Raw genomic sequence first — 16,550 nt, 5'->3', positions numbered from 1 at the left:
GATATTTAAAGACCGCAAAGGAGGCCACCAGAGAAGCCCGTCCTTCCCTGGCATTGGAAGAGGAGGAGGAGACAAGTGGGGGTTAGTAGAGGAGAGCAGCAGCCTCCCTGCTCAGCCCCCCGCCAGGAGGAAGATCTGCAGGGTGCAACCTGGGAAAGAAGGGAGAGGAAGAGATGGGACACAGTGGATCTCCAAGCCAGCTCTGGAGGAACAGACCCCCGGGAATAATAGAATAGCAAAACAGCAGTGTTGTCAGGCACCTTAGAGGTCTTCTAGTCCAACCCTCTACCCAAGATCATAGACTCCTTGAAACGCAGGGTTGGAGACCTTGACGTTCCTCCCAACTCCTCGCTCAAGCAAGGAGAACCCTTTGCCATTCTGGATAAGCGGCTGTCCAATCTCTTCCAGTGGCAACTGCGGAGACCCTCGCGTACCTTATCAGGGCTGGCACACACTCAATGTTGGGAATTTGGGACGTGAAGGGGGAAGCCACTGATGCCTCCTGCTCGGAAAGAGAGATCCCGGCGTGGGCCATTTTCAGGGCCTGGAAAGAAGCAGCAGGTGCCTCCATGAGGAATTGGGGTTTTAAAAACGGAGGGAGTTCCAGATCAAAGCTGAGAGTTTTTACAAGCTGTTTTTGCCTGGATTCCTCCAATTTGGGGGAATAGGAATGTCAGGGTGGCACACACCCCCTCAAGACCCTGGAGTTTTCACCTACCCCACAGTCATTGGCTCCATCTCCACACATGGCAACGTAGTAACTGGGAAAAGAAGGAGGAGGAGGAGGAGGAGGAGGAGGAGGAGGAGGAGGAGACAATGGCTACTCAAACTCTCTGGGCATGGAGAGACACCCATGTGGTTTCCTGCTACCTCCACCTCCCACGCCTTCCCTCAAGCTGAAAATGGGGCTGCCACCCATCCAGGGCTCCAAGGAGCTCCGTGTTTTCTGCAGCACATAGCCTGGGTGGGCAGCCATTTCGCTCCCTCCACGGCTCCTCTCTGCCCTCTGGCGCGGCCAGGAGGTCCTTCCACAGGGCTCTTGGGCAGAGGGACCCTCCATTTCCTTCCCTCGCTTGCACATCCTTGCTGCGACTCAGGAGGAAAAGGACGGGCCTGACCCAGGAGAGAGTTTTACAGCAGCCTTTTGGGCACCGGTCAGGAAAAAGAGTCCCCAAGAGGTCATCAGAAGTCAGCACTCGGAGGCTAGCTAAGCCAGGGAAGAGCAGTGGGGGTGGTCCCCCAGAAGGGGAGGGAGGACACCAACTCAGCCCCCCTCCCCTTCTCCCTGGATCACAAGAGGGGACCCACTCAAGTTTCTGAAACTCTTCCACGAGGCTGGACTTCTGCGCTGGAGACATCCGGGCGAAGACCGTTCCGTTCAGAAGTACCTGCGGAAAGAAGGAGGGCACAGTCCCCAAACTGGCCAGAAGGCAGCGCAGGAGGTTGGGAGGGCAGGCGGGGTCTGATGCCACGGAAGGGAAGGGAGGCAAAGCAGAAGGAAAAGTGAGCTGACTCTGGACTCGGGGTCCACATTAGGGAGCCCCCCCCACTCACCTTGGGCAGCAGGCTGCTGAAGTGCTTGGCCAGGACCTGATAAGACGCCCCACTCAAGACAAAGTGGAAGCGGTCGCCCTCCCCCTCTGCACTGGGGTCCTCCAGGGTAATATGGGGGTCCTGAAAAATCAGACTTCAATTACCATCCAGCCCCACTTCTGTGGAAATGAAAGGCATAACGACGGAGTCCATTAATGATGACTGAATTGTCCCGAGAGGGTCAAAGGAACTTGCTCTCTGCTCCCTCCGAGAAATCCCATTTCAAACTGGCCAGCTGCTGCCTGAATCTTCTCTCCCACCCCACCCCGCCTCCTCCTCCTCCCCACGTCATAGGGGCAGGCACTCTGCCTCCTCCCTCCTCTGAAAGCAAGACTTGCAATGAAACGTAGGGATGAGGTGGATCCCCCCCCCCGAGGAGGGAGAGAGAGAGGGAGGAGCAAGTCAGCTCAGAGAGTTTGTGTGGGAGAAAGGGGTGAAGACGGCTCCTCCCTAACAGTTTCCAGAGTATATGCCTTGTGGGGATGTTAGCACGCTTTAGCCTGGCAAGATTCTGTCTAGAGCAGGGGTCAGCAACCTGAAACAGTGAAAGAGCCACTCGGAACCGGTTCCCTCACAAAAGGAAAAACTGGGAGCCGCAAAAAATGTGTGCGCATGCGCGTACATACGCACATGCGCAGAACAGGGTTTGACTGAAGAGTGGAGCCAAGGCGAGATGTGCACCTACCCTGCATATTTGAATTGATTGGTTGAACTTTTTTAGTCCCACTTTTTTTTTTTTGGACTGCACATGGCAGAGGACTGGGAGCCGCAGGAGACGGCTGAAAGAGCCACATGCGGCTCCGGAGCCGCGGGTTGCAGACCTGTGGTCTAGAGAGATCACAAGGGGTCTTTCTCGTTTTTGGAGCCTGACACTCTCTTTAGTGTGAGTCTAGGAAACCTGGGCTAGAGGGACCAGCATGGTCTTCTTATAAGAAGGTGACGAGAAACGTGGCCAGCCTGACCCTCTCCTGGCTTACAAACGACCCAGACCGACTTCCTCCTCCTCTCCTTCCAAGCCCTTCCTGGGTCCACCCCTCCTCTGGGGCAGCTGCCATACCTTGTCTTTGCCCGTGATTAAAGGCGCCTCCTCCTCCTCCTCCTCCACCAGCTGCCAAGTCACGGATGCTGGGCAGGAATCCTCCGGCTCCTGGGCGTCCACCAGGACCACCTGGCTGGTGCTGGGCAGCATCCCAGAGCTCCTGGCCACAGTGATGGCTGTCTGGAGGTTGTCGCCTGGGGACAAGGGAGGCTGAGATGGGGGGGGGGGGAGAGGCAGCCTTCAAAACAAAATATGTTCCTCACCGCCATCAGCACATCTGGAGCCTGATGGACAAACTCTCCCAGAGGTCCAATAGAGGAGAATATTTGCAGCTCAAGGTCGAAATGAGGGCTCCTGGGTGCTCTCTGAGCTGGGTGGTTTCCTTGCAGACGTTTCATTGCCCAAACCAGGTAACATCTTCACTGCTAGAAGGGAGGAGGAGGAGGAGGAGGAGGAGGAGGAGGAGGAGGAGGAGGAGGAGGAGGACTGTGGAGTCCTTGCTCTTCTCTGCGCTTGGTTCTTTTCTTCCAGAGGCTTCATAACCTAAACTAGGTAACATTATCAGTGCTGCGAGCGACAACCAGGTTCAGAGATCACCAAGGACCGCTCAAAAGCCCAAATCTTTTTTTAAATAACCAGGAGGTTTGAGATATGAGTCTGAATATCTAAATGTCGGCCGGATTCCAGCATTTCTCCACGGCAGCCCAGATCAAAAGAGATCTGGTAAGGTCCGACCGAAGCAACCCCTTCCCACCATGGCCTCAAAGACACACACACACACACACACACACACACAATTATCTGCTGCACTTCCAGTTTTAGAGGTCAGGGGAAGTGGGGAAGGTCTAGGAAGCATCATGTCACTTCTGGAGTCAGGCCAGAGAGTTGCAGCTGTTAAAGGAAGGGAGGGAAAAGGGTGGCTGCGGGAGAAGTAATGGCTAGCAGGTAGTTCTGAGGCCAGCGGACCAAAGCAGTGCCTGGAATGGTGGGGCGGATTCCTGGGAAACCCTCAACATGATAAGATGCCGGCAGCCTCTGCCTGTCCCTGCCCCAGAAGGCAAGGAGGGACAAGCTCAAAAGACTGTGGATGACCACTGGGGCCATCCAGTGAGCCCCCTCAGCTGCCGTGCAAGGGCTGAGCACACACACAAACACACAACCATTCTAGCTGAGGGCTGTCCCTCCTCCCAACACACCTGTGACCATCACGCTCCGGATGCGGGCCTGGCTGAGCTCCTGCAGGACCGGCCTGGTCTCGCTCTTCAGGCGGTTCTCCATGACCAGCAGGCCCAGGAAGGTCAGGCCGGACTCCACCTCCTCCCTGGACAGAGGAGAGGCAGGGAAGGGTGGGTTGTCCTCAGCTTACAGAAGGTAGAATGACAGAGTTGGAAGGACCTTGGAGGTCTTCTAGTCCAACCCCTCAATACATCATCATAATAGTGTTGGAAAGGACCTTGGAGGTCTTGCAGTCCAACCCCCTGCTCAAGCAGGAGACCTTCTACCGTTCAGGACCAAGGACAGTCCAGTCTCTTCTTAGAGACCTCCAGTGATGGAGCACCCACAACTTCTGGAGGCGACTTCTGTTCCACTGGTTAGTTGTCCTCACTGTCAGGAAAGTTCTAGATTGGATCTTGAATGGTCTTCTACCATTTACTACTTCTTCAGAATAGAATACAGAATAAAAGAGTTGGAAGGGACTTGTAGTCCAACCTCCTGCTCAAGTAGGAGACCCTCTACCATTTCAGACAAGTGGTTCTCCAACCTCTTCTTAAAAACTTCCAGTGATGGAGCAGTCACAACGTCTGGAGGGAAGTCGTTCCACTGATAGATTGTTCTCACTGTGTGGACTTCTCTGGATCGTGTTTTATTTATTTTATTTTATTTATTTATTTTAATCTCATTTATATCCCGCCCTTCTCCGAAGACTCAGGGCGGCTTACAATTTAAGCACAAACCAATGTGCTTAGCAATAGCCTTCATTCTATGTATATGCCTGCTTATTAGGGCTTATTAGCGGCATTATAGCTTGTAAGCCGCCCTGAGTCTTCGGAGAAGGGCGGGATATAAATGGAATTAAAATAAAATAAAATAAATAAATTATTACAAAGTCAGCTTATTGCCCCCAACAATCTGGGTCCTCATTTGGGGACCTTTCCTTTTGAAGATACGGCAAGGAGATTCAGCTCCAAAAGTTCCAAAAAGTTGGAACTTTTTAATGTAGAGGTAGAGGAATATAATGGGGTGGTTGTGGGTATCTGTGCTCCAGAGATGCCCAGTTGGGTGCTGGGACTGAGAGATTTGCAAATATTTCCTTCTCATCACTTACACTGAAGGTTTCCAAGAAGACACTGGACAGCCATTTGTCCATAATGGTATAGGGCAGGGGCAGGCAACCTTGGCTTCCTGGCTCAGCATGGAAACCTCTCCCTTTCCCCTCAGCATGGCTGGCTCAGGAATTCTGGGAGTTGAAGTCCACGAGTCATAAAAGAGACAAGGTTGCCTATCCCTGGTATAGGGTCTCCTGGACTAGAAGACCTCTAAGGTCCCCTTTGAACCCTAGGATGCTATGTTCTATGTTCTACTCCTCCTCTCCAATTTCCTTGAACACAAGCTTTTGACAGAGCTAAAATTTGGAGAAGTGAGAATATGAACTTATGAGCTGAAGAGTTCGATCTTGCCGTGTTGCTCCGAAGTCCCCCTGCAAGGGAGGCCAGAGAGGGCTGCAGCTGCCCCTTTGCCTGCTTACCTCTCCAGGTCACTGAAGATCACCCCTTGGGGAAGGTCAAGCTTCTTGTGGGCCAGGCCGATGACTCGGAAGCCCTGAGCTGTGAAGTGCTTCAGCTCCGCTTGGAAGATGGTTGGAACTGGGAAAGAGAGAGAGGCTGTGGTCAGTGACGTGAAGGTGGTCACCCAACATGCTGTGACACCCTCCATGCTTTCAAACTGGTCACCCAACATTGGAGGCAGCGGAGCTGTGGACAATCCACAGCCATGGCTTTGGGGGTCCTTCTCCCCATCCCTGGACCACCCTAGCTCCTCCTTCATCCCCACCAGCCAGGCAGGAATCAGCGCTAGCTGCTCAGCCAATCAATCTGGGACTTTCGACCTTCATGGTATCTCATGCTGGGCCTGGACCTGGTCCAGCTCTTCTTGGGTTCTTCCTCTGGCCAACTGGCCCACCTGGGACTGGAGGAAAGCAATTCCAGACAGAGGAGGCCTCTACCAGCCATTGTGCGGTAACAATCATCAATTGTGTGAAAGCCGCCGATGCAACAAGGGACCCTGAACATTCGCGGTGCATCAGAAAAGCTGTCCTGAAAGGCCACCGAAGACTGAATGGGGCAGCATCTCAGTGGGGTGCTGGTCCATTAACAACTGCTCCCCCCTCCCCATCTTTAATTGGGCCACCGTATTTGGCCGTGTGCGTAGTATTTTATTTTATTTATGCCTTTGTCTTTCTACCGTTTTATTTTTTATGACTGTAATCCACCCAGAGTTGCCTTAAAGTAGGACGGGCAGCCCATAAATTTTACAAATAAATAAATATAGTAAGTAAAGGCACTTTCCCTTTTGGACAAGGAAACAATCCAGGCAGCTGGGAAAAAGTATCTCAGATCAGCCTCCAAAAGAAGACCAGACATTATCTTGTATGGCAAGTTGATAAAGGTAGTGGGACAATAGGAAGAGGACCCCTTTTGTTCCAGAAACCTCTGCTGAAGGAGTATGAATGCCCCCCCCCAGAAATGAAAAGGGGAAGGGGTGGGATGCACCCATGAGCCAAGCATCGGCCATAGAGGTCCCCCTACCCCACCCACCGCTTTCCCTCCCCCTTGACTTCACTCCACCCCAAGCCACAGGGCTACCGTGCAGATGCTCCTATCGCCTGACATCTGAGCTCCAGAGATGGTCCCCAGCTGGGCTTCAATTTGGGGTGAAACCCTGGGGGGGCAGCAGTTAGAATGCAGCATTGCAGGCTGACTCTGCCCTCAGCCAGGAGTTCGATCCTGACCGACTCCAGATTGACTCAGCCTTCCATCCTTCCGAGGTTTGTGAAAAGATAACACAGATTGTTGGGGGCAAATAATGCTGACTCTGTAAACTGCTTAAAGAGGGCCATAAAGCACTATGAAGTGGTATATAAGTCTAAGTGATATTGCCCTTCCTTCCTTCCTTCCTTCCTCCCTTCCTTCCTTCCTTTTCCTTTCCTTTCCTTTCCTTTCCTTCCTTCTGTGGTGGCAAGGTAGTTAGAATGCAGCATTGCAGCCTAACTCTCCTCACAGCCAGCAGTTCGATTCTCACCAGCTCAAGGTTGACTCAGCCTTCCATCCCCCAGATTGTTGGGGGCAAGAGGCTGACTCTGTAAACTGCTTAGAGTGGTCTGTAAAGCACTATGGGGCAGTATATAAGTCTAAGTGTTACACCTAAGCCTCCCCAAGGCTGCAACCCCATCTGGTCAGCTCCAAAGGTACACACACAAACATGGTCCTTGTCTAGGGTGGGGCTGAACGTGGAGGCCGGACCGCTCCTTGACCGGAGGCTGCTGGTTCTTTGTCCCTTACCCGTTGTCTCTTCACAGAAGCCGGCCACCGTCTCCGGAGCTCCCTTCATGCAGACCTCAAACTCGCTCTTCCCCAGCTCCTGCGTGATGACCGACATTCTCAGCAAGGAGGACGAAAAGGGGAACTGGTGCAGGATTAGGATCCCTTCCACGGGGGCCTGGGAGGGCAGGGAGGCAGATTTGGGAGTCACCCCGAGGAACAAGAGGCTGTTAAGCGAATTTGGCCACCACCGCGAATCTGGATTACTTGAAGGGAGGGACCCTCCACCCCTCTGAGATCCCGCTTGTGGCCCACCAGCAAGTCGGCAGCAGGAGGTGCCCCTGACTGCTGGCTTAAATAAACAAAAGGATTAATTAATAATGCCGTAATTGCTTGAATGCTCAGACGGTCCTGCTTTTTCGGCGCCTGCTTGCACCTGGGCAGAAAAAGGTCCCCAAATGCGAATCTATTCTGGCTGGCTTGTTGCCAGCTTAACTTTTTTTCCCCCCAAGCTTTCACAGACAGAGAATTCCCAGCCCTGATTTTCCACCATGCTTTTTCATTTGCCAGCCCCACTTTCTCCTGGGACAAGGCAGGGCCCGAGAATTGGCTCACTGGGGCAGCAGCAGACCCGGGCTTCACAAGGAGGCAGGACTGGAGCAGGCTGGCTCGGCTCTTCTCCGGCTGGTGCTCTTCCATTTCCTGGCGTGAGAAAGAGCATCGGAAGCATTAGAGCAGGGCTCTTCCCACTTGGCCCTTTGATGACTTGTGGACCTCAGCTCCCAGAATTCCTCAGCCAGACCTGTCAATCATCAGAACAAGTGTAGCTGCCTCTCTTGAGAATCAACAAACCAAGGACTCTGGGGATCAAAATGAAGCAGTCCCCCCACTTCCATTGTGTAACTCTCTCAATCCAGACTTGGCAGCTTCTGTCCCTCTGGCTGGTTGAGGAGGAGGAGGTGGGCAAGTGAGGTGTGTGTGTGTGTGTGTGTGTGAGAGAGAGAGAGAGAGAGAGAAAGAGAGAGAGAGAGAAAGAGAGAGAGAGAGAGAGGGAATGAGAATAGCCAGCCACACCAACAGGCTGAAGAACAGCTTCTATCCATGGGCTGTCAGGCTCCTGTACAGGAAATAACTCTTATGTATGATTGACTTGCAAGGCTGGTGTGTTGTTGTCACTGTGAGTTGGGGGGGCACAAAAGGAGGCTCACCCAATCTCACTGTATACATGTTGTACTTCGATAATAAAGGTTCATTCGTATTTTAACCAGTAAAGTTTTGCTATTATTTTAAATTCACTGGGCCTTTGTGTCTTCCAAAGAACCAGTTGTGCCTCAAAAGATTGAAAATGAGTTGAGTGTGGCTGTCACTCTGTGTGTGTATGTGTGTTTGTGTGTGGTGTGTTGAACCGAACTGGAAGTAGAGCGCCTGCAGGAAAAATGTGAGCCAGCATGACATGGGGGGGGCATGTACGGGTCTGTGCACCTGTGCCGTTTGCTCAGGGCCTGGAAGGTGGGGAGTTTGCCCCCCCCAAGGCAGGACATCGGCTTCCCAGCATGGACAGAAAAGCCCTAATTTACATCCAGCTCTTTGCCCCCCCCCCCGAGGGGCTGTCAGCTGCTTGGGGATCCACCTCCTTCTCAACCCCCTCGCCTCCTTCTTCCAGCCTGGCCAGGTCTGAAAGTAAACAGAATGACAGAGTTGGGAGGGACCTTGGAGGTCTTCTAGTCCAACCCCCTGATCGAGCAGGAAGCTGGCCTAGACCAATTCAGACATGCTTCTGAGGGGTCCCCCAGCAACCTCTCTTCCTCAGCAAACTCCTTCTTCAGCCCCCTGTCCCCAGCTACGATCTTGACCTCTTGGGAAACGGGACACTCGACCCCCACAATCCCAGGGTGTGCAGTTACTTCACGTGTTAACACAAGTGGAAAAGCCGTTGCAATGAAGCGTGACAAAATTAAAGAAACAGACCCAGAAAGAAGCCAAAGGAGATTGAGCCAGGCCTTCGCTCACAACTTGCACATTACAAGCAAAGGGAGAACCACATCCTGGCATTAGTCCTTTGGGAGAAGGGCGGTATATAAATAAAATTATTATTATTATTATTATTATTATTATTATTATTATTATTATTATTATTATTATTATTATTATTATTATTAACTGGGGGCACCTGATCCGTAGCCTTGGCGTGGGGCCAAGCCTGTAAAATTGGCCCTAAAGGGCAGCCTTTGTTCTTGTCCTGGACAAGCCTTCCTTGCGGCACTTGGCAGGCTGCCCCTTTCCTTGGCCTTGGCTGCATAATGCCGCAGGCTGGGAGTCTCCTGTGCCATGTGCCAGTCAGGAACACACCGGGCAAAGCCGCCACCCGCTCCTGAGGTCAGGAGGTGTCTGGGAACCCCCCAAACAACCCAGAGCAATTTCTCCTGGATCTGACAGTCAGCTTGGATTGAAGAGCTCTCTGGAGGAAGCCAGAAGGCGGGACTGGAGGACTCTGTTGGTTCTCAGAAGGTCCAGGAGAGCTGACAGAGCCCCGGTGGAGACCCCCTCGGGCACCACAACCGGGAGATTTGCCATCCTGGCAGCCAACCACAAATCCCCTGTCCCCACCACCTGCTAGAATAAAAGGATTTCTGCCAACAGAAGAGAATATTTGTAGCTCAGGGCTGAACTGTGGGGTCCCTGGTGCTCTCCGAGCTGGGTGGTTTTCTTGCAGGCCTTTCATGACCCAACTAGGTAGCATCATCACTGCTAGAAGGGAGGGGTGTTGGAGGAGGAGGAGGAGGAGGAGGTGGGGCCCTTGGTGGTCTCTAAGCTTGGTGGTTTCCTTGCAGGCCTTTCATGACCCAACAACAAGTGCTAGAAGGGAGGAGGAGCAGGAGGAAGAGGTGGCCTCTGAGCTTGGTGGTTTTCTCGCAGACGTTTATTACCAAACTAGGTAACCCCAAACTGGCCATGGGTCTCCCCACTCCCTGGAGCAATCCCAGGCCTCCCCTTGCTCCCCTCAGAGCTTACCAAACTGCAGCGCCTGTCCTGGGGCATCAGCTGACGGGTCAAATAGAGGCCCCCAAGGAATTTCTCCAGCCAAGAAAACCTTCTGAAGATTTATGGTTTGGGGACTCCCTTCCTCCCTTCCTGGGAAGCCTCTTCCCATCCCATAATAACCCCTTCCCACTGTACAGGGAGCCCAGAACCCAGCAGGCCATCTGCTGCCAAAAGGGGAGACTGGCCATCCTGCCAACCCCTCTGTATCGTTCAGAAACAGGGCAAGGGGTGGAGCTGGCAGAAATGCCTCTGGGGGTGCCCCCTGGAGCCAGTGGAGCTGGAAGGGGGGGTCAAGGACGAGGGCAGCTTCTTCCCCTCCCAAAAATTCCCCCACAAGAGCTGGAGAGCCTCCAGTGTCAGGAGCAGCTGGAGCAGAATCGTGCTCACCCAGTTTGTGCCTTCGAACATCTTCAGCTCCAGCGGGTCTCCTTGGATCTTCCCATCCAGCAGCAAGAGGGAATGGCAACTCGCCATGGCTCTGCAGAGGGGCCCCCAGGGCACGGGGGACCCCGAGAAGCTGTGCACACTCTGGAAGCTGAGGGTGAGGTGGGGGTCAGCGGGGGATCGCCTGGGAGCAGGGCAGAAGGGGGGCAGTTTCCCAGCTGGCTCCCTGGGCAGAGGTGGGCCCTGCCAGCCCCCCCCCCCCGGGCAGCCGGCAGGAAAACGCCAGGCTTCACTGCCTGGCAGGGCCACGGAAGGGGCAGCCAATGTTCCAGATTCCCAGCCTTCCACTCACCTTCAGCAACCTTCCCCCTTTTCTTGCCCTCTTTGAGCTCAGCTCAGACCCCACCCCATCTTTCTTTCTTACCTCTGGTTCTGGCAAGGCAGGGCTCCCCAGAGGTCCAGGCCGTCCTCGGTCAGGGTGCCTGTCTGGGTTAAAGAGAGCGCCAGGATTACGCCCCACCAGGCTGGGCTGCAGGCCCAGCTGCCCCTCCGTCGGTTTATCTTTCAAAGATAACATGTTTTTTTAAAAGTACAAAAGCAAAAAAGACAAAGTAAAAAATTACAAAGGCGACAAGAAGAAAAAAAACACATAAAGAAAATCGTGCCCCTGTACAAAGCCAACTTTAAACCTACATCGTCCCTGGCTGAAGGTTGGCCAATATTACCGCTTGTGAATGGGAAGAAAGGGTGAGAGGGGGACGGGTGGGCTGTCTCAAAGGTGGGGCTGGTCTGAAGAAAAGAGAACTCCGCAGGGTGGAAGTGAAAGGTGGATAATGGAATCACAGAGTTGGAAGGGAACTTGGAGGTCATCTAGTCCAACCCCTGGCTCAAGCAAGAGACCCTATAGAGACCATTTCAGACAAATGGCCGTCCAGTCTCTTCTTGAAGACCTCCATTGATGGAGCGCCCACAACCTCTGGGGACAAGCTGTTCCCTGATTAATTGATCTGGGATTACAGAATAACAAAGTTAGAAGGGACCTTGGTGGTCATCTAGTCCAGCCCCCAGCTCAAGCAGAAGACCCTCTACCATTTCAGACAGGTGGCTGTCCAGTTTCGTCTTAAAAGCCTCCAGGGACGGAGCCCCCACAACTTCTGGAGGCAACGTCCGTCCCACCGATTAATTGTTCTTGAGTCCTTGCCAAGGGCAGCCACTGTGCACTGAGGGCTTCCATCAGACCCGGAATACCCCCCCCCAGAAGCCAGCCCAGCCTCCCCCGGGGGAGCTTTCTGCTCACTCACACCCTGCAGCCACCCACGCACACAACCACACGGCCGCACCTTGTCAAAGCAGACCAGGTTGATCTGGCCGCAGATGTTGATCCTCTGGGGACTGATGCAGAAAATCTTCTTCTTGGTCAGCCTCCACTGGGCGTAGATGATGCTGGTGGTCAGGGCTGCCGGGATGACCGGGGGGACGGGGATGGTCAGCAGCAGGAGGGCCATGGCCACAGTGTCCGAGGCGGATTGCTGGGAAAGGACGCAACGCGGGTGGGTGCGGCAGACAGAGCTTTTTGAGGGGGCCCTGATCGGGGGAGTGGATGATTGGCAGCACCGGGGGGGGCTCTCTTTCCAAGAGAGGGGGAGCCAACCCCGATGTGGGGGGTTGGAAGCAAGGAAAGGCTTCAGGAAAGAGGCCGTTACAGGCCATCCTTGTCTTATGACCACAATGGAGCCCAAAACTTCTGTCGCTAAGCGAGATGGTTGTTAAGCAAGTTTTGCCCCATTCTGCGACCATTCTTGCCACTGTTGTTAAGCAAATCACTGCGGTTGTTAAATTAGCAACACGGTTGTTAAGAGAATAGAATAGAATAGAATAGAATAGAATAGAATAGAATAGAATAGAATAGAATAGAATAGAATAGAATAGAATAGAATAGAATAGAATAGAATAGAATGGAATGGAATGGAATGGAATGGAATGGAATGAAATGGAATGGAATGGAATGGAATGGAACGGAACGGAACAGAACAGAATAATAGAACAGAACAGAGTAGAATAGAATATAGAATGGAACAGAACAGAACAGAGAATAGAGAATAGAACGGAACAGAGAAGAGAAGGGAAGGGAAGGGAAGGGAAGGGAAGAGAAGGGAAGGGAAGGGAAGGGAAGGGAAGGGAAGGGAAGGGAAGGGAAGGGAAGGGAAGGGAAGGGAAGGGAAGGGAAGGGAAGAGAAGAGAAGAGAAGAGAAGAGAAGAGAAGAGAAGAGAAGAGAAGAGAAGAGAAGAGAAGAGAAGAGAAGAGAAGAGAAGAGAAGAGAAGAGAATATAGAAGAGGAATGAAGAGAAGAGAAGAGAAGAGAAGAGAAGAGAAGAGAAGAGAAGAGAAGAGAAGAGAAGAGAAGAGAATCAATAGAGAATATAGAAGAGGAATGAAGAGAAGAGAAGAGAAGAGAAGAGAAGAGAAGAGAAGAGAAGAGAAGAGAAGAGAAGAGAAGAGAAGAGAAGAGAAGAGAATATAGAAGAGGAATGAAGAGAAGGGAAGGGAAGGGAAGGGAAGAGAAGAGAAGAGAAGGGAATGGAAGAGAAGGGAAGGGAAGGGAAGGGAAGGGAAGGGAAGGGAAGGGAAGAGAAGGGAAGGGAAGGGAAGGGAAGGGAAGGGAAGGGAAGGGAAGGGAAGAGAAGAGAAGAGAAGAGAAGAGAAGAGAAGAGAAGAGAAGAGAAGAGAAGAGAAGAGAAGAGAAGAGAAGAGAAGAGAAGAGAAGAGAAGAGAAGAGAATAATAACTTTATTGTCTGCTGTTTGCTGTTGCCTTCAGCTCTTTTCCTGGACAGGCTGCAGCAGAGCCCAGACAGACAGAGGGAGGAGGCCGTCACTAGCAGCAATGGCAGCCTTGGGTCTCCTGTTTGCCCGTGGAGTTTTGCATTGGGGGGGGACTGTTTCTGGGGCCCACCTTCTGGATCACGTACACGCAGATGGCATAGATCATCCCCAGGATCCCAATCACAGCCAGGCCCACGATGAACCGGAAGGCTTCTTGGTAGAGCCGGAAGTTCAGGGGCTTTGGGTACAGGATGGACCTCACCAGCTCCCCCTTGGCAGTGTTGAAGCCTGCGGGGAAAGAGGCAGCCAGTAAGGGGACTAACAGAAAAACAGAGTTGGAAGGCTCCTCGGAGGTCCTCTAGTCCAACCCCCCCTTCCCACTCAAGCTGGAGACCCTACACCTTTTCAGATGAATGGTTAATAACAATAACAATTAGTAACAGTAACAGTAATAGCAATAATAAAGTTGGAAGGGACCTTGGAGGTCATCTAGTCTAACCCCCTGCTCAGGCAGGAAAACCACTACCATTTCAGACAAATGGCTGTCCAGTCTCTTCTTAAAAACTTCCAGTGTTGGAGCATTCACCACTTCTGGAGGCAGGTTGTTCCACTGGTTAATTGTTCTAACTGTCCGGAAGTTTCTCTTTAATTATAGGTTGCTTCTCCCCTTGATTAGTTTCCATCCGTGGCTTCTTATCCTGCCTTCAGGCACATTGGAGAATAGCTTGACTGCCTCTTCTTTGGGGCAGCCCCTGAGATACTGGAGCACTGCTATCCTGTCACCCCTCGTCCTTCTCTTCATTAAAGTAGACATACCCAATTCCAGCAACCGTTCCCTATATGTTTTAGCCTCCAGTCCCCTGATCATCTTTGTTGCTCTTCTCTGCACTCTTTTCAGAGTCTCAACATCTGTTTTACATCATGGTGACCAAAACTGGATGCCGTATTCCAGGTGTGGCCTTACCAAGGTCTTGCAAAGCGGTACTAGAACTACAGTTGATCAACATTAGTCTAAACTGCCTGGGGGCAAAGACAGCCTCAAATTTTAATTAAATTTAATTGATTAAAGGCCTGGACACTAAAACATATGAAGAATGGCTGCAGGAATTGGGTTTGGCCAGTCTAGAGAAAAGAAGGACCAGGGGGGACATGATGGCAGTCTTCCAGTATTTGAGGGGCTGCCACAAAGAAGAGGAGGGGGTCCAGCTATTCTCCAAAGCACCAGAAAGCAAGACAAGAAGCCAGGGGAGGAAACTGATCCAGGAGAGAAGCAACCTGGAACTAAGGAGGAATTTCCCGACAGGGAGGACGATCAACCAGTGGAACAGAAGTTGCCTCCAGAAGCTGTGGATACTCCAACACTGGAGGTTTTTAAGAAGAGACTGGACAGCCACTTCTTGACAGATGTCGGGGGGGGGGTTTGGAGGTGGGGTGGATGACCAATGCCTGAAGATGATTGGCCAACAGGTAGATCAGCTGCCCACATTTCCAACCTGCTCCTTAACTGGAAAAATGTTAGAGTTCTGTATTTTTAGGGAGTGGACTCCATCAATAAATTATGAGTGAAAGTCATGATTTAACCTCTACCTGTGAGCTTCAAGGCCAACTGGGTCTGTAATCAAGAACGTTGTGAATGTCAATCCTAAAATCACTGGGCTGGTTCTGAATCCAGGAATCTTTCACTCTGCTTCCCTATAGCAATTTTACCACCGGTGGACTACAACTCCCAGAATTCCTGAGCCAGCATAGCTGGCTCAGGAATTCTGGGAACTGTAGTCCACAGCTCACAAAGTTATCATCACTGCCCACAACGGTTCTATTTACATTCTCACGTACGAGCACTGAATATCCCTTCCATTTGGGGGTGGACAGCTACTTCACCCCATCCTACATGTGCACAAAGGAGCTGCCGGGGACCCCCACCACCTGAGCCTTCCCCAAGGTGAGCAAAGCCGCTGGTTCTGCACTCACCTGTCTGCAGCACAACCGCCCGGACGGGCCCTGGTCCTGCCCGCCTGGTCTGGATCACCTCCGTGCCACAGAAGAGGACGTGTCTCCGATAATCGCCCATCCCGTACATCTTCCAGGGCAGGGTGTTGTCGGAGTGAGGCAGGGGGGTCTTTGAGACAGGAATGCTCTCACCTAAGGGCCAGGGGAAAGCCCACACAGTTCAGGACCCCTCCTCAATATGGCAGGACAGCTGCCCCAAGGAAGCTACAAGCCCAAGTCTCCTCCGGGTGAAGAAAAGATGGGGAAGAGAAGACTCCTCTCTCTGCCCACCAGACCCACAGGTTAGGGGCCGGGGAGGGGGGGCTTCTTGGCTCTGTTTCTGCCATCGTCTGCTGGTGGGTCTCCAAGCAGACATGAAGCTAAGAAGGCCAGGAAGAGCCTTCAAGGAGAGACATCCTCAGGCAGAGGCGGCTTGCAAAGGCGAGAGGCAGCCCGATTGGGAACGATCTCCCGGTTGGATAGCCGCAGCTGCTCCGTGACCCGCTTGGTGCAAGTCCTCCCCGTCACGAGACCGCCAGCGTTTTACACCCCCTGCCCCCACACCGTGCGAATATACACCAGCACACTGGGGGAAGTAAGCCCCCCCCCCTGAGAAAGAAATGTTTTGGGAAATATTAAAAAGGCAGAATATTATATTTCCCCAAAGGATCTTAAAGGCAGAAGCCCACCCAACCCCCCAAGTCTCTCTGCCCCAACCAGGTCTGCAGAAATGCAGATGTGATAATCTTCTCAGAAAGACCGGAGCCAGGAAACTGGGATTAGGAAGAAAGATCCCGAGAATCAACACCAAAAATCCAACTGTCATCAGCCACAGCCCCAGGGAAGCAGGATATGACCTTTGGGACATAATAGGATTAACCCACCGCCATTAGAATACCAGAAAGGCAGACTCAGACTCAGGTCAAAGTTCGTGCCGCAGGAACAACTCCAAACAAAAGCCCAAGGAGGGATAAAAACCCACCACTCCCTACTCCATGTGGTCAGTTTTTCCCCAGAGCCATCTTCCTGTCTGGCTCTCCTCTTCAATAAACTGCAACCTTCATTCTAAAGCGGTCTCCATGTTGTTTCTTCCCAGATTGGACTGGACCACGATGAAGACGTTTCCGTCAACAACACCAACAC

General features: G+C 52.4%; 1 protein-coding gene across 1 annotated transcript in view; it reads right to left on the bottom strand.

The window, feature by feature from the left end:
* Positions 1 to 4: 4 nt before the first annotated feature.
* The window catches only part of LOC308669319 (putative cation-transporting ATPase 13A5), a gene marked incomplete at its 3' end in the record, with an annotated part of 37,869 nt that continues 21,323 nt past the window's right edge, over positions 5 to 16,550 (bottom strand). Inside the window, exons 10-24 of the mRNA XM_081329955.1 lie at positions 15,390 to 15,560; positions 13,549 to 13,706; positions 11,937 to 12,353; positions 11,021 to 11,082; positions 10,600 to 10,747; positions 7,786 to 7,872; positions 7,192 to 7,348; positions 5,379 to 5,496; positions 3,829 to 3,953; positions 2,651 to 2,826; positions 1,555 to 1,674; positions 1,309 to 1,388; positions 719 to 761; positions 435 to 544; positions 5 to 47 (exon numbers count right to left, since the gene is read on the bottom strand). Of these exons, the coding sequence (XP_081186081.1) occupies positions 5 to 47; positions 435 to 544; positions 719 to 761; positions 1,309 to 1,388; positions 1,555 to 1,674; positions 2,651 to 2,826; positions 3,829 to 3,953; positions 5,379 to 5,496; positions 7,192 to 7,348; positions 7,786 to 7,872; positions 10,600 to 10,747; positions 11,021 to 11,082; positions 11,937 to 12,353; positions 13,549 to 13,706; positions 15,390 to 15,560 (2,015 nt within the window). The remainder of the gene's footprint in view (positions 48 to 434; positions 545 to 718; positions 762 to 1,308; positions 1,389 to 1,554; positions 1,675 to 2,650; positions 2,827 to 3,828; positions 3,954 to 5,378; positions 5,497 to 7,191; positions 7,349 to 7,785; positions 7,873 to 10,599; positions 10,748 to 11,020; positions 11,083 to 11,936; positions 12,354 to 13,548; positions 13,707 to 15,389; positions 15,561 to 16,550) is intronic.

The sequence above is a fragment of the Vipera berus genome (assembly GCF_964194415.1).
Source record: "Vipera berus genome assembly, chromosome: 5".
Lineage (NCBI taxonomy): Eukaryota > Metazoa > Chordata > Lepidosauria > Squamata > Viperidae > Vipera > Vipera berus.
The sequence above is the reverse complement of the archived record's forward strand: the minus strand, read 5'-3'. Positions and strand labels throughout refer to the sequence as shown.